This window comes from Alligator mississippiensis, chromosome 9 (assembly GCF_030867095.1).
Source record: "Alligator mississippiensis isolate rAllMis1 chromosome 9, rAllMis1, whole genome shotgun sequence".
Taxonomy (NCBI): Eukaryota; Metazoa; Chordata; order Crocodylia; family Alligatoridae; genus Alligator; species Alligator mississippiensis.
In genome coordinates, this window is record NC_081832.1 from 3,008,819 (window position 1) to 3,035,690 (window position 26,872).

Here is a 26,872-nt window from a genome sequence, read left to right on the forward strand (position 1 = left end):
TTTAGCTTACAATTCTCTTCCTAATACTCCCTAATATTTTTGTTTGCCGCTTCTGAGCACTGAGCTGATGTTCTTAGTGAACTGCCCAGGATGACTCCCAGATCTCTTTCCTGTGTGGTAATGGCTCATGTAGAGCCCATCAGCGTGTAGATGTAGGTTGGGCTATTTTTGCCCATGTGCATCACTTTACGCTTACCTCTGCTGAATGTCATCTCCCATTTAGTTGCCCCTTTGCTGCCCTCCTCCTACATGAATGCATTGATTGATGGCTGGGGTTTTCTAACTTCCTCTGAAGTGTTGGAGGTTTGCCTGAGGCATGCTGCATATCCTCCAGGTGCCTTGCTTATGAACTTAGGATCAAACTGGTTGCCAGATATGGGGATAGGGAAGAATTTCCTGTAGGATCACTGTTTCCCTGCCTCTGTAGCACAGGGCATGGTGCACTCCTTAGCATCCCCTAGACATTTTACCTAACAAATCCCTACTGTGGTAGAGGCCCAAGGCATTGGCAGTGCCTTTCTTCTCTCTTCTCTTTCCCTCTGGCATGCTACAGATTGGGACTAAAGTGCCTAGCATTGTTATCTGTGGCTGAGGTGTTTGGGAAGGGCTGGAGCCGGTGTTTCTTTGTCCCATTTTGCACAAATGTTTATTGCCCGTGTGCCCGTGCTTGCAAGTGACTGGGCTTGATGACCTAGATGCTTCACGCCCATCTCCTAAGTAAAGAACGATGGTGATTTCAGGACCCTCTTTGCAAAGCCTGTGTGCTTGTCCCTGAAAGGTTACACAAATCCCAGGATACTCACACGGTTGGGGTTCTGCAAGAGGATGCACTTAAATTATGAGGGAGCATGAGGGGTCAGCATTAGATCCCCTGGATCTAATGACCCTTGAGACCAAAAGCTGGAGAAGGCACCTGGCACTTGTTCAGGATCTGGAAGTTTTAGAGCCTGCTGAGCCCAGCACAACAGTTTGTGTCCAAGGTGGGTGAGCTCTCTGGCATCTGTTTCCCATCCATGCATGGTCATGGCTGCTGCACACCAGCCAGGTATAGGATTGCTCTGCAATTAGGCAGGCTCTCAACAAAGCCCAAACGCCACCCTGGGCATCTGGAACCAAAATATAATCATTTCTATTGGGGGAGGGCAGCATCTGTGCGGCAAAGCAGCCCGCACCAGCCTAAACATCTGGGAACCCTTCCCCACAACAGCTGCCTGCTTTGCAGAGAATTTGCCCTGGACTTGACTCTGCTTTGCAAAGCCTGGCAAAGGACGGAGAGATTATAGCCAGGATTATAAGAACATTAAGAATTGCTATGGACTGGGTCAGACCCATCCTGCATCACGGCGGCAGAGAGCGGAGGTGAAAGGGAGAGCAAACTGGGTCTCACCAGGGTGTCCCCCACCCTGTTCCTCTCTCCCTTGCAGCCCCCAGCATTTAAAGCTCGGATGCAGAGGCCGTGCCCCGCACTCCCGCGCTCCATAGCTACGGATGCCCCTTTCCTCCAAGGTGCGCGATCCCTGGGTGCATCTGGCTGAACTGCCAGCTCCCACCACATCCAGCGACAACGAGTCCCACTCTTGTGGGAACCAACTTCCTCGCCTTTTAGTTTCAAACCGACCACCCGCTCGTTTTGTCCGACAACCCCCCGGCTCCTCCGAGAGCCGGCCCCGCATCTCTGCTCCAAAACCAAACCGATTGAGGGCTCTCAACCGGGAGGCAGCTTGGGAAATGCCGGCTCGTGGTTCTCCCTCTGGTTTGGGCTACAGAAAAATATCAGAAAAATGTTTCTTGGGGGTAAAGACCCCGCGGGGGAGGGGAGGGGAGGTCTGGGTGGACGTCTCCAGGTTTTTCTTGTGAATCATCATGTTTGCCTGCAGGTTGGGGCTGGTATGGAAGGAGCGCAAGGCTCCTTTGGGTGCTGTGAGCTTGTTTGGGTTACAGACAAATATCAGAGAAATGTTTCTTGGTGGCAAAGTCCCTGCCTAGGGGGTCTGGGTGGAAATCTCTGGGTTTTTCTTGTGAATCACATTTGCCCGCAGCGTGGGGCTGGCATGGAAGGAGCTCCAGGCTCCCCTGGGTGCTGCTGAGCATCACTGAAATAGATGGAGGGGGAAGAGAAGGGGTCAGGGCTCGGCTGGGCTGGGGATGCACTAGGTGCAGCGCCCTTGGGCTGGCACCGGCGCGCGGGCTGCTGGGAGTTGTAGTCCGGCCCCGCCCGCACAGCGCGGGGTGGGCAGGCGGAGGGCCGCACGTCCCAGCGTGCCCCGCGGCTGGCGCGCTGCCTGCTGGGAGCGGTAGTTTGCAGGGGGGCGGGCGGCCTGCGGCTCCCGTCGTGCCCCGCGCGCCGCAGGCCGGGCCGGGCCGCGCTGAGGAGGGCGGCGGCGGCGGCGGCGGCGGCGTGGTGGAGGGGGGGCCCGGCCGGTGCTCGGGCGGGGGGAGGCGGCCCGCGGCGCCCCGGCGCCATGGGCGGGGAGGAGGAGATCGTGCGAATCGCCAAGCGCCTCGATAAGATGGTGGCCAAGAAGAGCGCGGTGAGTCCAGGCCGCGTCTCCATGGCAACCTGGCCCCCAGGGGTGTCGCCCTCCCCCGTCGCGGCATGGGGGGGGGGTCCAGCCCCCATGGGGTAGCTATGGCACCTCCCCTCCCCTCACTTCATCTCCATGGCAACCCCTGCGCCCCTGGGGTACTCCCTATTGTCTCCATGGCAACCCCCATGGGCTATCCCTGACCCCTAAGCCCTGCCCCACCATGGGGGGTACCCCGCCATCTCCATGGCAACCCCTGGGGGGCTATCCCTGCCCCCTTAGCTCTGTCCCATTATGGGATACCCTGCTATCTCCATGGCAACCCCTGGGGTCCCCCCCCATGGACTATCCGCTCCCCCTGAGCCCTGCCCCATAAGGGGTACCCCCCAGTGTCTCCACGGCAACCTCTCTGAGCCCAGCCCCACCATGGGGACACCTCTGTCTCCATGGCAACCCCTGGGGTGTCCTCCCCTTGCAGCCCTGTCTCTCCATGGGGTACCCCCCACTGTCTCCATGGCAACCCACCACCCTGGGGTATCCTTTGTGCCCCCATGGCAACCCCCTGCTCCTCCCTGGGGTACCTCCCTCTCACTGCATCTCCATGGCAACCCCTGCTGGTCACCCGTGGTCCATCCCCTCCCCATCTTACTGGGGTGCCCGTGCCGGTCCCCCGCTGCCCTCCGGGGTGACCCCCCGGCCTCCACCTGCCTGGCGACCCCGTGCTGCCCTCCCAAGCCCCGCGGAGCAGGGAGTCTCTATCTGGCGGCCACGAAACCCCTTGGGTTGCTGCGGTCACAGGCCTCGCGGTACATTGGGAGCCTGCCCTGGGGCCTCCGTGCTCTGCGTCGGCTCTTCCCGTCCCATAAAAGCGCTCCTGTCTTCAACGCGTCCCGGGGCCCGGTCTGCCGCCGTCGGCGCGAATGGCAGAGTCCCCTTTTGGGGCCAGGCACCGGGTCGCTGCGTGCGACGCGAAGGCCGGGTTTAATTGACCCCCTGTCTCTGAATGCCGGAAGAACGAAAGGGCCGGAGGTTTGCCAAACTGGAAGGCTTCTGCCGGAGGGTTTGCCCTTATATGCGTGCCTTGAAAGCCTCAACTCCGCTTTGATTTAGCTCTCTCAGCCTCTGTCCTGCAGGATCACTGGCAGCTGGAGCTCTTCCCAAGAGGAATCGGAAACTTAGCATGGAGAGGGAGGCAGGCTGCTCCACACCACTGCAGTCACAGCCTAGGTCTTGCGTTGCAAGTCGGTCGGGAGTGATTAGTGTTGTGAATGAGCTGTTAAACGTGAACGCTAGAAGGCCTGCCCTCGTGGAAGGGGATGGGAAACGACGGCAATCTGAGCGGAGACTGACACCTTCCAGGCTGTAGCTTTGCATGGAGGATGATGCTGCAGAAGCGAAGCATTGCTAATGTCTCTGTTCCTCCCGTGTGTGATGGTTTGTAACAGGGGTTAAAGCGCGTGCGGGCTGATGGAGCTGGTAGCTGCGTGTTCTGGACTCAACAAAGTTGACACGTGACTGCTTTATGTCAGTGGGGCCAACATTTTTGGCAGGCGTGCCGCGAATGAAGCCCTGCATCCTCCCCGAGTGCCATTCTGATCCCCTTCTCATACCCGACCTGCTGCTTGGCTTTCTGCTGCCTGTGCTATCCCCTGCTGTGTGGCCTGCCCCCCTCCCCAGTCTGTAAGCTGACTGTGCCACTGGTAGCACTTATGCCACAGATTGGCCACCTCTGTTTTATGTGATGTTTTCCAAGTGACCTCCCTGACTTCGCTGTTGCTTTGGTGCTGTGCTTGGAGGGCTCTCAAAGGGACAGTTTACGGGTAGCAGCTGCTTCAGGCTTTGTGTCCTACAAGCGACGTAAGTGCTGCAATGGACAGCAGCTTTATATCCCACATGTGTGGTTGCAGAGTGCTTTGAGAACCTCTGATGCAATAGCTTGGCAAGCATTGCTGAATTATTGCTACAGGAAAAGGTCAGAAGAGAATACTTGCTAAAGGAGCAACCCTTGTAAGTGCATTGTTATGAAGTTATCCTTGCTCAGAAATTTTTGTTATAAGGGCACAATACAAATGTGTTTGTATGCCAGGCTGGATGTTCTGCATAAAGATGTTTGTCTCTGCTTTGCTTCGTTCTAGTGCCTTCGTTAAGCCCTCTGTATGATGGGGACTGGAATAGTGGGGGCTAAAATATCAGGCCCAGGGTTAGTTGGTTGACGTACTAAGGAGGGATATTATTTGCTTTGGCTCCAGTGAGGTGATTTTTCAAGGGTTGCATTGATTTGTTTTGTCTTTGGCGATACCAGAAGTGGCTCACTAGTTTTAGTAACCGAGAGATGTCTTTTCTCCTTCGTAGGACGGTGCAATGGATTTACTGAAGGAGCTGAAAAGTATGCCCATGACTCTGGATTTATTGCAGGTAAATCATGCAGCTAGGGAGCAGACAATAAAAATCCAGATTTAGATGGAATAGATGCAGGTTTCTTTTAAGTAAGGTTAATATAGGGCTCCTCTTTCCCTTCTCCCTCATTAAAAGATGCACTAAACTGCTGTAACATCTTATTTACAATGCCTCACCATACCGAGTGCTATGGGTACTATTCATCTTCATAATTAGATGCTTCCAAAATCTGTGTCAAGGTATTTGGTGAAATCATCACCTTTTCCAAAATCACTGCTAGGGGCTAAGTAGAGAGAGAGGGAAAAGAGACTGTAGTAGCAAATATGAGGCCAGAGGTAGCTGCATCTTAAACCTCTTTGTAATACTTAATAAGGCAGAGCATTGACTTTGGTTTTGAGTGGGGAGGCGCGGGCTGAAGCAGGGCTCAGCAGAGGGGCAAGATGTGTGCGCCAGGAGGTGAAGCCATGACTAGGTCAGGGGAATGTTGCATTGGTGCACGATTCTAGGGGGAAGCTTTCTGTACTCTGCACCATTCAGCATTTGAAACAAGGTTAAGCAATTATGAAAAGTTAAGAGCTTTAGCTCTGTGCCGAAACCGGAAAAGGTCTTTAAAGACTCACGCTCCAATTAAGCTGCTTAATATCCCTTTATTTTCAAATCCTTTTAGCCACCACAGTGGCTGGAAGTGTCCTGCTTCACAGCTGTGCATCTGTTTATCATTTTTGTCCTGGTTTTAATGTTCCAGGACTCAGAGGAATTTTCTTTCAAAACCTGTTCTGCTTTCAGTTGCATCTAGTTGTGCAAGGCAAGAGGAAAGGTATCATGGAGACTGCATGTATTATAGGAATCAGTTATAAAGGAGCCTCTGGCTAACTTTAAATCAGCCAGCTGGTTTACTTTTCTACAGCAACAGCTGAGCAGAGCAAGCTGGAAGGGCATGTTCATGGTGTGGTGGCCCAGGGATTTGTGCACCCTGATTTGCACCACTGTATTTCCAATGAGGACCAGCTGATCTCTCCTTGTAGTACTACAAGCCAGCTCCTTCTTAGTTCCTGAATGGTTCACTTCTTGACCATTGGTTTGCAGTCCACCCGGATCGGGATGTCTGTGAATGCGCTGCGGAAGCAGAGCACTGATGAAGAAGTGATATCACTCGCCAAATCACTCATCAAGTCCTGGAAAAAGCTTCTCGGTAAGGGAATGGGCCTGTCTGGTTGGATTCAGCTTACCAGGAGGCAGCTCTAGCAGCTGTCATGTCCTGCAGGCTGTTTATTATACTAGGGGTCCTCTGTCTCCATCATTAGCGATAAGTTTTAGCAGACCAGCAACTCTTGAATCCTAAAGCAGAACTCTCTATCTCGAGCATTTCATGTCCTACACCAGGAATTGCAGTGAACAATAAGAGTGAGTTCCTATTTCTAGGAAAAACTCCTTGCCCGAGAGGTGGAATTAAAGCACGAGGTTGCTTTTAGTTCATGTATCCTAAACCACACCTTGTTTAGCAAGGTTGGAGATAAGAAGCATTAGCATGGCACTGGGGCAGGAATACTGTACTCTTACATATGAAGTTTTAGGGCCTCTGGAGTAGCATCAGGAAAAGAGATGCTGGAACTATTTCCCATGATTGTCATTGGGAGAGAGGGAATCTTTTGTAAAATCCTGTTGATGAGATCAAGCTCCTCTGGATCCTAGGAGCCTCGTAATGTCTCTTGATATTTCAGGAAGTTGCCATCAGAGCTAGACCTGGTGAAATTTAGAGCAGGGTCCTTTCACTGAAGCTAAAAACTGCCGGTGCAAACGCTGTGTACCCTCTCTGTTCAGTGGGACCACAGTCTGCTCAGGCTCTGTGTGAAGTGAAACTAGCCCCGGCAGCTCTTCTCAAAGAAAGTTGAGTGCAGATGCTTTGTGCCAAAACTAAATAGGCCACACAGACTGAATGCTCCTTTCATGCCTATGGCTGGCTGTTGCACGGCAGGGCTGAGACCTAATGGTGAGGCCATTGGAAGAACTTGTCCTTGCTGATTCCTCAGCTGGACCCATGTTGTGGTAAAATCAAACTCCTGCCTCTGGGTCTGTCATGTCTTTCAACAGTACTGAACTAACTTAAGAGAGACATAGATCCCTTAAAACAGTGTATCCAGGGCTGCCAAGACCTCCTTTGAGAGGTGCTGGCCCTTTTAAGCACTCTTAAATTGTGTTGTGTCGAAGTCCCATTTTCAAAAGTCAGAGGGACTTCTGGAAACTTGTACTCCAGTCTGTGCATTGAGCAGCAAGGGCTCTGCTAGGAGGGAAGCTGGCTCAAATGGAGCTCCCTTATGAGGAAGCTGATCTCTTTGGGGAGCAAAGGAGACCAGTTCTGTCCCCTGGCTAGGCAGGAAGGAGGTGTGCTAGAACCCTTTCCATGCAGAGGCTCATAGGAAGGTGGCTGGGGGCTTGTTGCAAGGTCTGTTAAGCTATGATGACTTAGTTCTCTATGTTAGTCTTGGGTTTAGGATAGGTAGGGTTGTGTAGAGACCTGTCCTAAACCCTCTGTAGCATCTAAGTGTCTTTTTCATTCCTTTTTCTTACTGGGGACAGATGCTTCAGAGGAAAAAAGTGAGGAGAAGAAGAGGAACCTTTCCTTGCCAACCTCTTCCTCAAAGGAGAGCGGCAACTCAAGAGACCAAAGGTAATGCTTCCCTTTTGCCAAAAATGATACCCTTGTATATTTTTTTTTTTTTTGGTTTGCCATTGGCTCCCTTTGTTAACATTTGATCATGAACATGCTTTTCGGGCTGGGAATCTTTGGCCTGCTCAACTGGTTGGGTCTCATCAGACCTGCCAGGAGTCCAGGCTTCCTGGAGATTCATCTGGCGTTTTAATAAAGGCAAACAACAACTGTGTGGACAAATAAACATCTACAAAACAGAGTGGCTGTAGTGAGTTTTTTTTGCTTTCTTATTCATGACTTACATCACCTTCATGTGTCCTCATTCCCTTCTGTTTAATACCGGTTTCTTTCTCTATTAATAAAACATTCCTTTGCATTTTGTTTTTCTTGTGTTTGCATATTTATACTTCTCTCTCTTCTGCTTACTTTTAACCCTTTGAGTCTGGTAGGAGGGTAAAGATTATGCTTAGCCTTCGCATTATAAGATAACACATGGGAGCCATGTATGTGCAGATCCTCCTAGCAAGAGTGCTTCCTCCCTAGCCATCACCACCTCCCAGCAAGACCTGGAGAGATGTCCCTGCCACTCCCCCAGCCCACAGTGGCCTGACGTGCCCACCCATTTAGCCAGTCTGCTCCGGGCTCATTCCTTCTTCAAGGAGTGGGTCTGTTCCCAGCTGGCACCTGCTGTTATAGACAATCAGGGAGGGAGGCGAGGAGAGAGCAGAGAAGTTATGGGTTTAGAGAAACTTCATTCTCGAGCCTCAGCCATGCTTCTCTGAGAGAAGACACAGAAGCTTCCTCATAGCTTGCATGTCCCCAAAGACCTCAGGGACCTGGCTGTCCTGTAAGGTGTGGAACCTAAGGATTAGCCAGTTTCCTGAGGATTCACATATTCTCTGTGGGCGAAACCCTCACTTGAGTCCATACTTGTCTCTAGATTGCAGGCTCTTTCCCATGCTCATCTACACCTCTCCCTGTTTTGGTCCATCTCTGTGAGATTCTTCCCTTTGCACTTTGATCTTTGCTCAGAGCTGTCACAGGACCTGGTCCATTAACTCAGATGTTTTCATACCCGTGCAACTTGGCACAGACCTGACATGGAGAAAAATCCTGATGCTGTGGCTGGGTTGCAGGATTTTAACTTGCTCCTTGGATATCCTCCAGCTGTGTCAACTTGCATTGAATGCTCTGGAGGAGGACCTTTTAACACACTCATTGCACTGCTTTTAGTAACCATTCCTCTCTCTGGGGCTGAGGGCTTAGGCCAAGTGGTAGTGTAGCCTAAAATTGGTACTGGCATGGCCCTTTGGACAGCCCCTTGTTCAGATCCAGTCATAGCCAAGATGTGTCAACAGGTTTGTGACCCAGCACCCCTGCCTCAACCCTGTCTGAGCTACCTTGCATCTCTTTAGTTCTGACCCCACTGCTCCAGCTATAAAATGGAGATGGCCTTATAGGCAGATGGTTAACCTGAGTTCACTTCTGTCCTTGAAGGGGAATAGATGAGCAAACTGCTTGGCTGATGCTGTGCTGGAATTAAATCTCAAAGTAAAGGGGAAACCTCTGGCTTTGTGGCTCGAGGAGTTTGCTCAGGAAATTCTTGTGATGCCAAAGTGTTTTGCCTAGAGCACCTCAACAGTGCAGAAAGAGCATGGTGAGGTGGAAACTAAGCAAAGTGGTCCTAGTCTGCTAGGAAGGGACAGTTTGGAGTAAGTGGCCTGTGGTGGCTTCAGCTGAGGATGTCCTTTTCAGGGACGGTCAGGGAAGCACCAACATGCTTACCTGTTTTTAACCTAGCAACCAAGGCCCAGCAGATTACTCATGTCAGGCTTGGCTCTCCAGGCTTCTGGAATGGCTGAGAGGTGCTGCACTTAGTGCTTTCCTTTTTCTCTTCAGATGCTCTGCAGACATTAAACCTCCAGCTCCCTCTTGGGGGTGAGGTCTTACTTGCATGTCACAGAAGGGGAAAGACGAGTCCAGGAAAGTTGCACGCCGGGAGTCTGATGTTCAACTCCCGTTCTCAGTCCTCAGTGCAATACTGCCACTCACAGAGCAGAGCCTCCATGCTCCAGCCCTGCAGAATAAACTAATCTTCCTTGACAAATTGAGCTATCTTATTGGCAAAGAGCAGCCCCAGGCTCCCCACTGGAGCTCAGGCTGAGACCAAACTAGTCAGACAGTAGGGCTGAGCAGTGCATGACGACGCGTGTTTGATGAGGATGCTATCAAAGTACCGCAGAGGTCGGTCAGTGTTGAAATGCTCCTACTTCAGCCACTTAGCCTGACAGATTTTTGGCCGAACCTCACCCTCCTGTCAGGGAAAACAAGTTGGAAAGCTCTTGGCCTGGGCTTGCTTTCTTCAGCACAGATGGGGAATTCCTCTTGCAGCCGCTAGAGAACTAAAGTCGATGTGGCTGGATCTAGCACATCTGTGGGGCTGGAGTTTGATACTCCTGCCAGATGAGATAAAATGATCTGCCATGCGGGGGGCAGGTAGCCCTCGTACAATTATACAGAGCAGCACTGTAATGCCAAAACGCACAGTCCTGCTTTGCGGCTATATTTTGGACTTTGGCTATCCTACTTTTTACCGGGGACATCCTCGGCAGCAGGGAGTTTTTCCTTTTGCGAGGATGCTCATTAAGCCCTTCTAAGTAGGTGGATGCATCTGCCTGAATGTGGTTTCTGCTTTTCTATCCATCACTTTGCCACTGCTGTCTGAGCTTTGTTCATAACATCTGCCCATCACCCTGCCACCATTTTGTTACCATTTCTTTTTCAATGCACAGTGTTTTTATTCTCCTTTTGGATAATATTCCTAAGCTCCCTGTCTCTGATTTGACTGGAACGATGTAAAGCACAAGACTTGACCCAACACTGCTCAGTGATGAGTGTGAGGCTTCCTTCCCAGCCCTTCTAAGCACGTTCGCTAAATAACCTGTGTAACGGCCGTGAAATCTGTTAAGTTTTAGCCCAAGAGCAATTGGCTGGGATCCTGCTCAGTTCGGCTAAGGTTTAAAACGTAGGAAGAAAACATTGTTCAGTGTCTCGGCTATTCTTTACCAAAGCAGCCAGTGGTCACCACCCGAGGAACCTCTGTTTTTACTGCCCACAAATTGGGTTACTGTTCTAAAGGATTGTGAGGGGTTACATAGCTCCAGGACAGGTAGGGAAGGGAAGGTACAAATAGACCTTTTTTGGAGCTGAGCAGGAGATGAGGTTTCCTTTTCCATGGAAGCTCTGAGTTTCCACCCCCCCCCCGCTTGCATGTGGAAGACCCTAATATCCTTCACATTTCTGGTGAACAACAAGACCACACAAATCTCAGACTGGCCAGTAACTCATGGTGAGAGCCCTCACCTAGGGTGCGCTAGTCTGTAGTTCACGTCCGTATGGTGCCAGACCAACCAGCTCGTGCAGCCAGGACAAGGCTGCCTAGAGCTGGGACCAGCTCTGCAGCAGCTGGCATAGGGAAGGGGAGAAAATGGCTTTTTAAAATTTGGCTGTGCGAACCACAGCCTAAGTAATGACGTGGTTTTTTTAGATCTGGGAGAGACTTCTAATTCCATGGACTTCAGAAGTGTCCCTCTCTGCAGCCATGTGCAGGATGTGGCTGGCTAAGGTCAAATAAATAGGGCTGTATTTACAAAAAATGACCAGATTTCCCACCTGTAGCCAATTGTGGGCACAGCTGAGATTGCAAATGTCCATCTGTGATGGGATATGCAAATTGGGGTTTCAGTCATATGGAGCCAGAGTCGGAAAAACATTAGGCATGCGATCGGGCACCAGATAGGCACATTTACTACGAGGGTGCCAGCAAGCTGGGTCACTGAGGACTCTTGCACGCATCTGTGTGGCATGCAGCTGCACTAGCAGTAACTGTATACCCCAGTTGTGCTCTCTGTATGCTTAGACTGTCTCTACATCTTGTCCTTTGGTGCTATCATCTGCACATCACATTTTACAGCCCCCTCTCCCCACCCCACACACACATGCTGCAGATGAAAAACCAAACGCCAAGTTGAAACCTGAGTACATGTTGCCTAAGATGTTTCCCAGATGATTTTGTAGAGCACTTTTTCCTAGATCTAGGCTCCAGGATTGCAAACATTTTAGCAGAGCCTCTTCTTACTTAAGTATTTAGTTTGTTGTGTGAGGGGTGCTTTAGCTAGCACCTGGGTGATGTTTGGGCAGCTAGGGGGGAAAATATGCACCCAAGAAACTTCACCCCCCTCCATACTGGAAAGCCCTCCTAGAAGATTCAAGTGGACCGAAAGGTCTTGCCAGGCTGGGAAATGCACTCTGGTTGTTATTATTATTCTGAATTATCAGCACTGAAAAGGTAACTCCAAAATGGTGCATCTCTCTTGTGCCGGGGCTGCTTGTTTAGTCGCATGTAGACAAGAGGACAAACTGTGCTGGAGTTTTTTGTGTTTCTCTTCTGCTGATCTATGAAAATGAGGACTGGACAGCTGTTGGGGCTGATATTAGGGTACATCAGTATTGTTAGTACAAATCCAATCCAATATTGTGTTGCCCCCTCAATCCTTGGACTACAGAGCAGCCATCTATGTCAGGTCAAAGGCATTAGTGCCCGAGAACCAGTCAGAAGAGATCGTTCCAGTGACAATGGACCTTTTTGGCTAGGAACTGCCTTGGTCTTTGGCCCTTCTTCTTCCCCGTGGCTGACCTGTCCATGGAGGCTCAAATGAGAGGTATGGGAGCCAGCTCACTGCTGTGGAAATCTTAGATGACCTGCAGTGGTTTGTGCTGCCTGACAGTTGCAAGGAGGGTTGAATGGGACAAAGAAGCTGTCTGGAAATATGTGGGGCTTGGGTATGAAATACCTGGGCCTTTGCTTCCAGATCATTGGCTTCAGTTCAGCCAAAAACTCATTCCCCCTGATGCTGGCAGCTGGCCTATTGGGAGTGAATTAGTGTCCTTGGGCTGTGCTCCAATGGATATGTATCCATATAAAATATCATTGCTTTTTCCAGCTTTTGCTGGCAGGTCAACTGGGGAGGCAGAGGCCTGAAAGATGAGCATTCAACTGAATCATTCCATTGCCTGGCCTTTGGATAAGACCCCTGTTAGGAGCCAGGCTTTCTGGGGAAGGTCCCTGGCAGGATTTTAATATTGCTGGGGAAAAACCACCAGACAGAAGTTGGTCAAGCTAGCGATGAGGGAACTTCACTTCTTCCCCTCCAGTCTCAGGGATCTGAGTGGGGGCAGGTATCGCACAATGCACAGCATATAACAGGGTGTGGGGCTAACACAGGGACTGCTCTCCTTGATGTGGGGCATTGGCATCTGCACACTCCTCCCTTCCTGCCCTGCCTCCTAGATGCCCTGGTTGCTCTGGTCGGGGCCTCCTGCCGCAGCATCTAGGGGTGCGGAAACCCTGCTGCGTGCCCCTTCCCTCTGGGAACCAGCTTGGCAGGTAGGTGGGGAGCAGGGTTGCGTTTCCCACTGCTATCTGGGGGGAGCCACTTTCTTACACGATTTGGTTGTACGCGTGCAGCCCTGTTGAAATTGCCGGTGTGGGGACTGTCCCTTTCGTGGGAAGCTACAGCACAGAGTGGCTGAGTGGGCTTGGCTTCGCTCCCCTGCCCGGGTGCTTAGACCAGGGGTTCTCAGCCTTTTTCGACTGGACTTGAGCCTCCCTCTCCATCCATTTTGAAATGGGTGCCACTCAATCCACAGAAACTCAGTTATAGATTACAGGGCTCACCTTGCAGAGGGGCTGGGCAGTGAATCATCCAGGCAGGGGCAAGCCTAAGCCTGTGGTTAGCAGCTTAGCTTGTCTCCTTATCTTCTCACACCCTGCTTATCTCCTCCTCACTCTGTGCTTTATCTCCTCACACCAGAGCACTTGTCAAAGGATCTGGTGGCACCGCAGGGGTTTCAAGGACCCCGGTTGAGATTTGCTGGCTTAGTCCTTGAACTGGTGAGACTGGCAATGGGGTCCACGTCTCTGCTGGCACTGCCTCCTCGGTGGAGGGGTTCACTAGGCAGCCACTGAGGTCACCTGGCTAACATCACCGTGTTCATTCAACAAGCACTAGGCTTATTTGAAGGGCGAGAGGTTTTTTTTTTTTACAGGCTCTGCATTTTGCAGAAGTGACTAATGAGATAACTGGGTGAAGTGAGGCATAGAAGTAGGTGTAAAACATGATGGGCGTACCTAAATATTCCTAGCCTGAGTACGGCTTGGCCTGTCCTTGCCCTGTTCTGCTTTCAGACTGCCAAGAGTAGAAGGTAATGCATATTTTAACAAACTGCTTCACTTTAATGACCTGCTTAACTGCTTTGCGGCACGTTTTATGGTGTTTACTCTCCAAGTAAAACTAGGGATCCTTCTCCCTTCTGCCAAGAGCAAAAAAAAAAATTAAAAAAAAAATGCCACGTTGGTCCTATTCTTGAAATCCTAACCAGGCAATATAACTCGAGACCCATTCTAACATTGCTCCTTCCTAAATAGGGAAAAACTCCCCAAAGTGACACGTGTGAATATTCAGTGTGGGGGGGAGGGTTGCAGATTATCATGATAAACGCCCTCGCTAATTGGAGCCAGGCCCTCTGCATGCAGAGTTTAACCAGGAAACTGGTAGTTACGGGGCTGGATCCTCGATTGTGTTGATGGTGGGGGGCAAGGAAAGTGGCTCTGAAGTTCTCTCTTGTTCTCCCCATGCTGGAGGTACCAGGATCATGTGGTCCCAGCTCCTTCCTCAGAAACATCTCTATGAAGCACCTTCTCTCAAACAGTGTTTTTGAGAAGGAGATTCCTTTTGTTCACTGGTTGATTGTCCAGTGTAAGGGTATCGCCCCAGACATGCTCCAGGCAACTCTTGTCTGTCACCGCAAAATACCACGTCCATCTGCCAAAACACCAGAGCCAAACTCTGCGTCTGGATGTGAATGTGGGCAGTCAGCAGTGTCCTTTGGCTTTGCGAGCATCTTTTCTATTGACATCCAGGAGTAAAATGGTGTAATGTTTTCTGTGGATTAAATGTGTTAACGTGGATGATATTGTATCCTGCCCCTTTAAACTACCAGCCAACCTGGCCAGTACCCATCGGCTTCAAGAGCCACGTATGGCTAGGGGAGAGCTGTGCTCAGATTCAGGTCAACACCACTGCGTGAAAATTTGGGGGGCAGCCACTGACAAGCGTCTTTGTGTTGGGTTTTTCCTGACTGGGTTTATGTTGCGATTAACAGGCCACTTGAGGCCATGCTCACTGCTCCCTACACTGCTTTGCCCTGAACTGAGACATTCTGACAGGTGAAGTTTCTCTTTTAGCTCCAACAAAAGGCAGGACGCGCCGAAGACACCGACCACCCCCAAAATCACCACCTTCCCTCCGGTGCCTGTCACCTGCGATGCTGTCCGCAACAAATGCAGAGAGATGCTGACTTCTGCTCTGCAGAGTGACAGTGAGTAACCCAGAGGCCTGGCCTCAAGGACAGTGCTGGCTGCCAGTGGGAAGGCACTCTGGACATTCATGCCTGCTGCAGGACTGATCTTGGGCTAGGGGCCAGGCCTGAGTCAGGATAGTCCTCATGGAGCAGCACTGCAGTCCTTAGTCCCCTGCATAACGCTGTGGCCTTTGCATGGGGGGCAGTCTGGAGAAGGCTGACGTCCACCTGCCACTGGGTATCTTCTGCCTCTTACCTCATTGCACCAAAGCATTCGTTTCATGCCCAACACACAGCCTTGTCTGATTGCTTTTAAGGGCCGACAGCCCTTCCTGCCCTTGGGGAAAGCAGGGCTGGGTCTCAGCACGCTGGGTTGCTAGTGGCCACACTGATGCTGCTTATATTCTGCCCTTGGGGCAGGACTTCTAGGGAATGCAGCTGGGTTGGAGCAGTCTTCCAAAGGCTGAACATCTGGAAGGGCTCTGGGAGAAATCTGTCTCTCGGTTTCCCCCTTGCTTCCCCAGCTGATGCCTGGTGGGGGCTCAGCACTGCATATTTGAAGCTCAGGCACATGCATCTGTTTTCCAACAAACCTGCTGTCCAGCCTGGAGAAGTCTCCCCTGCAGCCTCTGCTCATCCCTCCCCTGTCCCTCATCTCCTCGGCCTAATGGGGTTTCATGCTCAGGCTGCATGTCCCCTGCTGCTCACCAGTCACACGCCATGTCCCATAGCCAAACGCACACCCTTGTTGTATCACTTAGATTGCTTAATATCCCTCCCCTGAAGTGGTTTGCTTTGATTTGACCAGCTGCTTTGCTTCAGTCATGGCCAGTAAGAAGCAAGAGGAGGGCAGGGTGAATGGGGGTGCAGGGCAGTTTGGTCAGGAAGAGGCACTAGGGCTGGTTCTGGCTGCACCAGGTTTAATGCCGTAAAACTCCACTGAGCCAAGTGTGGCTCCTTCTGATTTACACCACAGTAAGGCTAGGATCGGGCCCCGCAGGGATGGTGCCCGTAGCAATGCATGTTGCTGCCTCTGCAGGCCAAGCTCAGCATTGCATTGCCCTGCGCGGCCCTCCGATGAGGTTGGTGGGGGACTGCTGGGTTTGATCACAGTCGTCTTTCAAAGGCTGCACCCTCCGTGTGATGAAGGGAGGGATTGTGTGCCTCCAAATCAATCGCCCTGGGCTCCCAGGGTCTCTGACCTCAGGGCTGGGGGCTCCCATGGCTGTTTGAAAGTGACTGGTTTGTGCTCCTTGTTCCTGTAATTTTACAGGTGACCACGTTGCCATCGGGGCGGACTGTGAGCATCTCGCCGCCCAGATTGAAGAATATATCCTTGCAGTGCTGGGGGATAGGTCAGAGGCTGCTAGCAGAGGTGAGCAGCTTTAGCCTGTACCTGTCAGCGCAGCGCTTCTGCTCTTGGGGGCTCAGAGTTGGGGTTGGCAGCTCAGAGCCAACCCCATGCTGGTGTGACTGATGTCAGTCGTTTCTCTTTGACGCCTTGGCGAGGCACTAGCCTTGGCTTGGTTCCTCATCCTCTTGGGATGCTGCCTCCTGCCGCCAGGTCCAGGCTTCCCTCTGGAGACCTCCCCACACTCCCCGCCTCTAAGGAATTTGCTGGTATCCAGGCCGGGGGGACCAGGTAGCAGCCCAGTTCCACCAAAGACAGCATGACTGCGGTGCTACTGCTGCGCAGTGTGGCAAGGCTAATGCAGTCGGTCTCAGTGAGCAGCATCCTGCAGAACAAGTTGAGCATAGTGGAAGCCAGAGCCTCTCCCCACCTGTGCAGCCCTCATCTAGTCACTGGTCACGGTAACCCTGCCCTGCCTCATTAAAGCTGCAAGGCTTTAATTCATTACTGGTTGGAACATGTTTTGAGAGCATTGGGTGGTGGCAGGGCTGATTTTATTCCTCGTCTAGCTCCTTAACGGCCCTGACACGTATATACCAAGACGTCAAGAACACTGACATGAAGTACAAGAACCGGGTGAGGAGCCGCATCTCCAACCTGAAGGACTCCAAGAACCCCGAGCTGAGGAAGAACGTGCTGTGCGGGGCAATCACCCCGGAGCAGATTGCTGTGATGACCTCGGAGGTGGGTCAGAGACACCAGTCTTAGGACTCCAACCTGCATGCATCTTTCAGGGCCAAATATCATGTTTGGGGAGTTGCATTTTCACTGTGGAAGCTCTACAAGCTGAAGCCTTCTGTGTAGCAGTGAGTAGCAGCAGTATGTTTCCCTGCCCCAATCCTCAGGTGCTTCAGTACTAGGCCTCTCTGTTAAAGCTTCCAGCAGGGCCAGTTGCTGGTGGGCTTTGCGGTGGGGACAGTTGTCTACTCTGATTTAGGCTGAGCTCATGTCCCATTGGCCACAAGTGGCCTGGGCTAGACATGAGTGGGTGCCCTAGCAGTGGGACGTGTCATGGGCTGTTACCCGTCCCCTTGGTCTTCCCAGCCAGCCATTGTATCCCTATGCTGCAGGAGGGTGGTGGCTGTGGGCGGTGAAGCTGGACTGATGTAGCTGTGTTCCCTCCTTGGAAGGAAATGGCCAGTAACGAGCTGAAGGAGATCAGGAAGGCTATGACGAAAGAGGCGATCCGGGAGCACCAGATGGCCAAGACAGGTGGCACTCAGACCGACCTCTTCACTTGCGGCAAATGCAAGAAGAAGAACTGCACTTACACTCAGGTCAGTCCCGCAGCCTGGCCAGAGCGCTGGGGGCAGGACCCTCCCTGCTCCGGGTGAGGCCAGGGGAAACTGCCTGTACTCAGCCTCTCTCCAGAGACCCATGACACTTCTTGAAGTCAGGCCCTGTCCCCTGGCTCACGTGCTGCAGATGAGCAGGGCAACCTCTGGGGTGCTAGACTGTCGGCTCCTGAAAGGCTGCTCTCCCACCTGCCTGATCCTCCATGCAGCCTGCCAGATGAGGTCCCAGGAGACCTCTTCCTTACCATCCCATCTGCTTTCTGACAAGTAAACCTGGGGCTCCTGATAGCTACCAAGCCAACACCCCTCCCCACCTGCCCCCATGCAGATCTTTCTGGCAGGGGTGGGTACAACATGGACTCTCACCTCCCTGCCTTTCACATGCAGGTGCAGACACGCAGCTCCGACGAGCCCATGACCACCTTTGTCGTGTGTAATGAGTGTGGGAACCGCTGGAAGGTAGGGCAGCCGCAGCCATCCTTCACACTGACCGGGGCGGGTATTGGTGGGGACAGCTCTTGTAGCTGCTGTGCATCCTCGTGGCAATGAATATGAAGCTGCCTTCCTCCAAGGCACGTTCCAGATGCTGGCTGGCCCTCGCCACGCTGTTACACCCAGGATAGAAACGAGAGGAACCCAAGATAGTGACTAGTCCAATGTGCCAATGAGTCTGGGGTTAGAACCCAGGAGTCTGGCTTCTGCTCTGAGCACTGTGTTGCTTATTGAGCATCACTCGTGTGCTTTGGTTCCCGGCTTCTCCAGCTAGGGGATCAAAACAGTGGCTCCAGGGGCTGGGGAAGTCCTCTGCTAATAGACAGGGAAGGCACCCTCTTCTCCAGGAGCAGCATGTGCTGCCAGCTTCAGATCCCCTCCCCTTTGCTGGCAACCCCTTGATCTAGGGCTCTTTCATGGCAGCCGGCGTGGCCTCATTCGCAGCAAGTCTGATCTCTTGCAGTTCTGCTGAGACATCTCGGAACCCGACCACGGCAGCCGAACACGGCCCAGAACAAACCGTGCATTCTCCAGCTTCTCCGGCAATTGTGTATCGTATCCCAAGTGAGTTTCCTTTGTGTCACGCACCAAGCGCATTGTCCGAGGGAGGCCTGGCCCCTTTCTGTGCGGCGGTGGCGAGCGGCCCCCGGCGGGGCAGGCATTTAGCAGGAGAGTTCACTACCCCCTTTCGTCTTTTATTTTCTCATCAAAGAAAAGCATTGCCATTCTTTCCAAACAGTATTAAACATTATTTTTTTTTTGCCAGTTCTGAGTTTGCTGCTTGCTGCACTTGGCATTAGCTGCACCAGAGTCTAGCGCCAGAGATGGGAGCTGCTGGGGTGCTGTGGCTTCTGGCTGTACGGGCTCTTGCTGGTGGGATAGTCAGACCCAGTGAGCATCTGAACCTTGATCAAAAATGGGGTTAGGGGTTTCAGCCTCAGCTCTCTGATCTGGGCTCCAAATCAGCTGTACAAAATACCCAGGCAGTTTTACCGACATTGCCCTTTCCTGGAGATTTCTCTGTCATTGGAAATGCACAAAAATGCCCAGGCAGTTTTACCGACATTGCCCTTTCCTGGAGATTTCTCTGTCATTGGAAATGCACAGACTTGTTTTTCATCGGTTCAAAGAACCAGAAAGCACTGGGCCAGATCCTACAGCTGCTTCCCAAGCAAAATTGCAGCTGTGGCTGAAGGAGGCTTTGCTCAAGTGCCCACTGCAGAATTTAGACCAGTTGATTACATGCAGTGGGAAGCGGGGAGAGCAGAGGCAGGTCTCCGGCCTCAGACTTCAGCTGGAAGTCAGCCATGTTACTCAGAAGTGATGCCAGTGTGGCTGAGGGCACTGCATTCGTGAGATGCCCATGCTCTTGTCTGGTATTTGAAAGCACTGGGCGGGAGGGTTGCTGTAAAGACAAATAAAGGACATGTAGTTTGTGAAGTCATGGATGTTGCAGTGAAGATGCCATCATGTTTTGCTTTCTGATGGAGACGGGAAAAGAGCGCTGATAACCCATGAAAGCAGTAGGTGGAGAGACCAGCTTGTCATTCAGGCGAACCTGTAACATAGGTAGATTCCTCTAACCTGCGAAGTCACAGAGGACCCTCTAGCCAGCAGAGTCTGCCCAGGGAATGGAGCCAGGCACCGCATTTCAGCATGGGAAGGCCAGCACTGAGTCTGAGATTGATTGAACCTCAAAGCAGGGAGAGGAAGGAGTTCTGCAATGACCTCCATGCACACAGGGGCTTTGCCCTTCTGTACAGGCCTGCAGCCCCCACTGCCTGCCCTCAAGGCTCAGGGCAGAAAACGAGATTTTCCAGAGGTCTCGACACACAGAAATTCCCAGCTGAGGCTGATGAGACGCTCTGGGTGTTGAACGCCTGTGAAAATTTGGTCATTCCCTTTATTGCTCCATGGTTTTTCTTCAGCTCAGCTTCAGAAGCACAACCGTGGGTCAGGCTGGATGTGGAGAGGGAGGTGAGCTACCAGGGACAATCCTAAATCTTAGCACCCGATTCTACCAAGTGCTTGTAAGCCTTTAGCACGTTCAGTATCTCTCCAGATTAACCCCAGGAAGCAGCACCCAGAAGCAGCGAGCTGAGGGAGAATGGAGCTGGTGATGGTTCAAGCTCCAAGACTGCGCTACAAACACGATGGCACTGGGGGCCTCGGGGATGGGAACCTGGTGGGCCGGGGCTTCCCTGCAGCAAAGCAGAGGAGAACTTGGCCTGGTCCTCTTGTGGGTGTCTGCACATTGAACAGGAGGAAAGGTGTGGGAGGGTGGGTGCGCCCTATCAAGGTTAGGACAGCTTTGGAACAAGTCCCTTGAACCCATGGGGCTATTTCAGAAAAGCTCCAGATCAGACTTTCAGGTCAGATGTTCCAGATCAGATCTCATTTGCAAAAGGTCTTTGCAATCCACTCACCCCCTTGGATGGCGACCTTCCTGGACAGAGAGGGAGGAACCTCCTGGCTCTTCCTCCAGCCGGTGGGACCAGATGCATATTGGAGCCTGGGACATGTAGCACGTTCCTCGCTGCTTGGAGCTCTCCTGAGTGGCTTGTGCAGTCGCAAGGAAAGATCCTCTTCGCAGCTTTCCCCAGCCGGTAGCATGAGGGAGGATTGCTGGCTCAGGGCCCACGCCTCATGGGAGGCAGCCAAGTCCCCTGAGAACAAGAAGATTGCAGGAGACGCGTCACTCCCTGCAGACGACCTGGCACCGGAGCAGCGGTGGCACCGTCATCCTAGCTGTTGGTGTCTCACGGAGGCACACGGGCACTTTGCAGCCAGCACCCTGAAGACGGAGCGAGCCCACCAGATGCCAGCTGCTGCTGCGTGGCCCCTCGTACCTCCCCAAGGCTGTGCTGCGAGATGGGCATGGTTCCCAGGTGCGAGTAACCAAGGCTGCTAACCACGCAGTTGAGATTCGTGAGCTAAAAATTTGCTTCTGCGCAGGCATTCCCCTTCCCACCCCACAAAGGGATCGGCTCTGATGGGTGGCAGATTGGTGGAGCTGTCTATGCCCTAATCAGCCATATCCCTTCCAAGCCCATGATCCAAAAGAAAACCACTGCCTCCTGGCATTGGACTTGTCATCTTCTCTTAGCATCTGGGATATGACCAAGCCCACACAGCTAGGGTTGCATGTAGGGAAAGCCATCAATTAAAAGCATTCCAGCAGCCAGGGGCATCGCGTGACTCACTCGGACAATGCTGAAACGCATGGTTAATAATGAGCATGAGACCAGATAGGTTAGCTCGCTATAACGGAGCTGCGCTCGGCAGAGGCAGCGAGGCTGAAGGCAGCGCAGACAGGCACTGCTCGGGGCCCTGTGCTTTCCAGAGGCCTTTGCTTACTATCATCGCTATCCCACAGAAGCCAAGTGTTTCGGTGTTGGGGGGGGCACAGGCAGCTCAGCATCCTTCTAAGCCTCCTGCCTCCGATATAGGACCAGGAGCCCTCCGGTCACGACATCCACGTGTGGGCAGGCTGGCTCGGCAAACCTGGGCGTATTCACACTTCCCCTCTCTAGGTCCCTACGGGGCTTTCGCTCGATCTCCCAGAAATGCTGCTGGAGCAGAGGGCTGTTTTCTCCGACACCCAGCATGGAGTCCTTCCAGCCCGTGAAGGCATGTCAGAGCCGAATTCAGTCTGGATGTGCGTGCACAGATCCTAGGGAAGCCAAGCAGGGCTGCCCGTGGGAAACCAGCCAGGTGCCATAAAGGGCTGGGGGAATTTATTTCCATCTCCTGCCCGGGGGAGACCCTGCAGAGGCTGTTTCCACCTACATGGAACACCTTTATTTTCTTCTCTTGGGTTGAAAAAAGAGTGCTGCCACATTCCCTCTCTTGACCCCAAATTGCTTCTGCGCCCCGGGTACAGGCCATGTGATTGGCCCGAATGCACGAATGCAGCTGCTTTTGGCAGTAGCTTTTTAGCATACACTGCGTGCTCTTGACGTGCGTCCGCCTCTGGCTTTTCTGCTCAGATGTCCCCTGGCTATCCTCCCCTCCACCTAAACTCTGCATGCAGTCATTCTTGCAATAGCCTGATTTCCTCCTTCAGCAGAGTTGGCAGGCAGGAATCCCAACACCGCCTTCCTGACAATTCGGGACAGACGAAAGTACCCGGTGCCTTACCCTGACAATGCATGTGGTGATGCCTGACTTGGGTCAGCCAGCAGTGTTGGTGTGCTACCGATGCACCCTTCCGTAGCGCCCTCGGCACATGAGGCTACGCCTGCAGATGATAGTCCACAGTATTGCCAACTTGATTGGGGATGGGTGTGCATGCAGCTCCACCAACCCAACCCATCTTATAGATGAAAGAAAGAGTGAAGTTTTTCACATTCCTGAACTGTAGACTAAGAACAATGCCAAAAATCATGAGAGTTGGTACTATGAGAGTTGGTACTATGAGGCTATCACAATGGGAATCTCGCAGGGCTTGGCCTGGGGGGTCTCTGGCTTCCCTTCACCCACCAGCACGAACCCTGCAGCTTCTTGCAAAGCGGAGGCAGTCGGCCCTGCTGGGAGGGGAGCATCGCCCGCGCGTCTCTGTCCGCCGTAGGATGGAGGTTACAGCACTCCTACCTAAACCAGCTTGGTCTCCTTCTTCTCAAGAATAGGTTTCTTTTTGGCATTGTACGTCCAGCTTGTGGAAAGGGAACTAACCTTACTGCAACACCCCTGGTCCCGCGAAACAAAGAATACAAGAGAGGAGACTGGTTTTCTTTTTCTCTTTTCTCTGGTTTGTTTAAAAAATATCTCCAATAAAAAGAACCAGTGTCCCTAAATGATTACCCCTTTTTTTGGAGGGAAGTGAAGGGGAAGATAAATATTAAAACCATGAGCTTTTTGGGGTTTTTTTTTTTGGTAAAGACAGTACAGACAATAAAGACTATCATCCTTTTAAATCGTAACAGAGACGTTCAAGATGGTAGGGAGGTACAGAACCGCTTTGGGCCAAATTTGTGTGTGTGTGGGCCATCCAGCTGGCTGTCATGGTGTTGGCTGTGTTTCATAGTGAAGGGCAATGGCTGGTGGTAGAAATGTCCTAGCTACGGGAGCCGCAGCAGGCAGCTCAAGTAAACAAGTCCTCGTGCGTTACAAAAATATACATATATTATAGATTCGCCACCCGCCGCGTTTCCCGTCCCGTGGGAACACTCGCGAGAGAGACCACGGCAAATACACTCAACACCGAACCAGGCCGCCACGCTGCTGGGGGAAGGAGGGTCCCTTTATTTACAAAGATACACTATTTGGCAATAGGAGCCCCAGACATGGCAGTAGCACGACGGTAAGAAGTCATGCCTGGAGCTGGCGTACTGGAGCGTGCTGGGGTATTGCTCCCTAAGGGATACCTGTGAGTTTCCTTACCCATTAATACTGAAAAAGACCCGGCTGTGTGCACTAGGGTTGGTCCCCCGTCCCCTCCCGGCCCTGTTTTTAACCCAGAGAGCTGCAGATCTCTGGCAGGGATTGTATCCCACCGCATCTCCTTTCAACTCGTAGCCTGGATCACGTAGCTGCACGAGCATCCTTCGTGGGGCACGAGGTGCAAGGTGGAGGGTTGCCATCGGTTTGGAAGTGGTGCCCGTCCTGCTCCTTACGGCCGTCTCTGCTCCAAGCCCAGCTGGGGTAGCACAACCACACATCTCCCCGTTCCTGACACGGGCTCTGCGCAAAGGCGGGTAGGGGAGGATGAGTCTGGGTTTGAAACGGGATGGGGACATGCTTAGCAATCACGACACTTCGCCAAGCCTTTGTGGACTTTGGGCGTGAGTACCAAGCCACCCCGCGTGGGATTTTCCTTCCGATGGAAAGGCAGGGGCTGGTGAGGAAGGCAGTGCACCAGCTTGTCTTCCACCCACCGCTTCCATGAGCAATGAGAGGAATAAGCAAACCACGGCGGTCCTGCCAGCGCAGACCCCTGGCTGCTAGGGATGGTGGCAGGAAGGGTGGCACGGACAGTCTCTCTGCTGCTCATTTTTGCCCTCCAAAGCCTCTGCCCTGGATTTAATCAGGGTCCAGGCCCCATCTCCACATCCTATAGAGGGGCTCAGGGGTTTCTTTGGCTTCTGTTTTGCCCTCAACCCCCAATCACAGAAGGGTGCTGCCAGGTCTGCTCCCCCTGCTCGACCTGCTGCCTCGGCTCCCCGCTGCCCAGCCTTTTCCCCCTTTTGCTCCATGTTTTCTTGAGCTGGGTCTCCCTCAGCCCTCCCATGAGATGTATTTTTTTGCTGCTGTTTTACAAGTGCAGCCGGACGCAACCCAGGCGTCCAGGTCTGCCACGAACCCAACATCCCAAACCAGGATTTCCCCCCAGAACAGGATTCCCCAGTTTTCTCTTTGCTGGTTTTTTAAGGCTTCCCTGCACCACCTGAAGCTTTGGCCCCCTGCTTGGGGATATGCTAAGAAGCCAGGCGCCTGCATGAGCTGAACAGCCCAGCTGGTGGGAAACTTTGGGTTTCTCATCTAAATTGTGGAGGGGAAGAAAAGGTCCATCGGGAAAATTCCCAGCCCACTCCCAGGGCATCTCCTCCCAGCCAGGCAGGGGACCACCCTCCATCGGCTCGGGGCCTGGGGTGCAGTGGGGTCCATCCCCATGAGACCATCCTCCAGGCATGGAAAACGGGAGGGGAATGGGAGCCCTCCGGTATCACAGTGCAGTTCCCTTCTCCCCATCAGTGCAAGGCAGCTCCGGCTGGGAAGCGAGCAGCTCTGGTTTGACCGTCGGACTGGGAAGCTCACGCAGAAGGGCTGTGATCAGGGGGTGGGAGGTTACATGTTGGAGGGGGGAGATGGGTCCTTCACACCTCGCCCGCCCTGAACAGGACACAGCTCCTGCCACGGAGCACGGTGCTGCCACCCGATGCTGGTGGCACGTGCCCTGCCGCGTCCCGCAATGAAAGTTGACTACGAAGCGTTGAAAATCAAATGTGAAAAAAAAAAAGAAAAGCAACACATCTCAAAGGGGAGACGGGGAGAGATGGGGACCAGCTGGTGAGGACTGGGATAAAGTGACCTCTTCAGACCTAGGAGTGGGGATTTGGGGAGGGCGGGGGAGAGGCCAGGCCTGACTTCAGCCCCTCAAGTCTCCTCTCCCGCGGCCACCTCCTGCCCGCGCCCTCGTGCCCGCTCCAGACGACGACCAGGATTCAGTAGTAAGAGCGAGGCCTGAGTCGGACGATCCCATGATGGCGCTGCCCCAGTTCGAAGAGGCAACGCCAGGAAGGTCTCCGAGGATGGGATGGGATGGGAGGGAGAAGATGGAGGGGACGTGGAAGGGGGCAGGGGTATGATACATCCTAGTGGTTGGGAAACCAGGGTGATGGTCGTAGCTAAAGCTAAAAACTGGAGGTGGACGGTGAGAGCGAGGAACAAGGGCGAGGTGGCTGCAGCCCTCCTGGCCCCCAAGGCTTCCCTACAATGCGGGGGAAGAGAGACGGGCCCCCCACCCCCCGGTCCACCAGCATACAAAAGAAATTGTTTGTGGGGCTTCCACGGGCCGCTGGCGTCGGGGACGGAGGGCGCGGGGGCCTTAGGACTCTGAGGACGACCGGGAGACGCTCTGGAGCAGCGATTTGTATATGGCAGAGTTCAGGAAGCGGGGGTAGGAGTCTCTGTGCATGAGCGTGTAGATCTGCAGCTGCGCGTCGTCGAAGGTGTGTGACGAGGGCTCCTGCATCTTCCTGTTGATGACCTCGCGCACCCGGGAGTCCAGGCTCACCTGCGTGGCGGGGAGAGGACAAGGCCGTTAGCTGGCGCAACCACCCCCCTTCCCTGGCGTGCGGGGCACCGCCCCAGCCCCCAAAACCCCTGGCCCAGCTGCATGGCACGAGCCTCCCGCATCCAGTCCCGTCCATCTGCCTGTCCCCGCTCACTTGGCCGAGGACCCTTCAAGGGGTTTAGCTGCCTGACTGGCACCAAAGGGCGCGTCTCCACGTGTGCTTTAATGCGCAGTAGCCTATTTTACTGTGCATTAAAGCGGCACGTAAAAAAAATGTGCTATTATGCTAATGCGCAGTAAAATAGGCTACTGTGCATTAAGTATTACCTAAAAAGTGTGTGCTTGCACTACGGCGCATTAAGGCAGCCTAATGCATACTGATTTAGTACCTCACATTGGAGGTACTATATTTAATGCACATTAGGAAAAGTGCTTTAATGCACATGTAGACACACCCAAAGAGACCCTTCCTGAGCTGCTGGCGAGGGCTGCCATGCTAGCATCCCTCAGGGTTGGCTTCCCGGTGCCCTCTCGAGGCAGAAGCCAGCAATACGCTGAGCGTCCCCATCCCAGGCTCTCCAGGGATGTCTACCTCCTGTTCAGGTGTTGCATTCAGGCAGGGAGAAGCATCCTCCTGCTTTAGGTGGCCACAGTCCCAGGTCCCCAGTGCCCCGGCCATCTGTCACAGCACTGCAAAGCTGCCTTTCTGCCTCTCCGTGAGGTTTACACCTCCTTTCCCCGAGGAACGGGGGCTGGAGGGTTGCGTGCACGTGTGGCACTGGCCACAGGGCGTGCGAGCTGCTGTTGGCTAGGAGCGGGGGGAGCCAGTCCAGATGGCCTTGGGCGTATTGATCTTCAAAAGCCAAGAGTCTGAGCAGGGAGGGTGACTTTTTTCTTTTAAAATAACGTGGTCAGACAAAAAGCTGCCCCTGGGCTGGGTCCTGC

General features: G+C 53.0%; 2 protein-coding genes across 4 annotated transcripts in view; one reads left to right on the forward strand and one right to left on the reverse strand.

Annotated features, from left to right (window-relative positions):
- The first annotated feature begins 2,421 nt into the window (after positions 1–2,421).
- Positions 2,422–18,957, forward strand: TCEA2 (transcription elongation factor A2). 2 transcript variants are annotated; one of them, XM_014609760.3, is made up of 10 exons: positions 2,422–2,531; positions 4,878–4,940; positions 6,009–6,114; positions 7,500–7,590; positions 14,879–15,012; positions 16,268–16,324; positions 16,935–17,089; positions 17,536–17,682; positions 18,088–18,159; positions 18,616–18,957. In XM_014609760.3, exons 1-10 carry the CDS (start codon positions 2,463–2,465, stop codon positions 18,643–18,645), a joined length of 924 nt encoding a protein of 307 aa, XP_014465246.1. In that variant the 5' UTR covers positions 2,422–2,462; the 3' UTR covers positions 18,646–18,957. The 2 variants fall into 2 exon arrangements, with proteins under 2 accessions (XP_014465246.1, XP_006273120.1); XM_006273058.4 differs by having other exon boundaries at positions 18,656–18,957.
- Positions 18,958–22,917: 3,960 nt separating this feature from the next.
- Positions 22,918–26,872, reverse strand: part of RGS19 (regulator of G protein signaling 19) — a 38,610-nt gene continuing 34,655 nt past the window's right edge. For both annotated transcript variants that reach the window (XM_014609735.3, XM_019495244.2), the window contains one exon: positions 22,918–25,927. In XM_014609735.3, coding sequence (XP_014465221.1) covers positions 25,739–25,927 — 189 coding nt within the window. In that variant the 3' untranslated portion in view covers positions 22,918–25,738. The remainder of the gene's footprint in view (positions 25,928–26,872) is intronic.

What these genes read in the sequence shown, in the direction of transcription:
- TCEA2 (XM_014609760.3), top strand. Translation starts at nt 2,463, where the DNA reads ATGGGCGGGGAGGAGGAGATCGTGCGAATCGCCAAGCGCCTCGATAAG. An exon ending in GTCCTGGAAAAAGCTTCTCG is followed by an intron (nt 6,115 to 7,499) that starts GTAAGGGAATGG and finishes TACTGGGGACAG; the next exon opens with ATGCTTCAGAGGAAAAAAGT. An exon ending in CGCCGCCCAGATTGAAGAAT is followed by an intron (nt 16,325 to 16,934) that starts ATATCCTTGCAG and finishes CGGCCCTGACAC; the next exon opens with GTATATACCAAGACGTCAAG.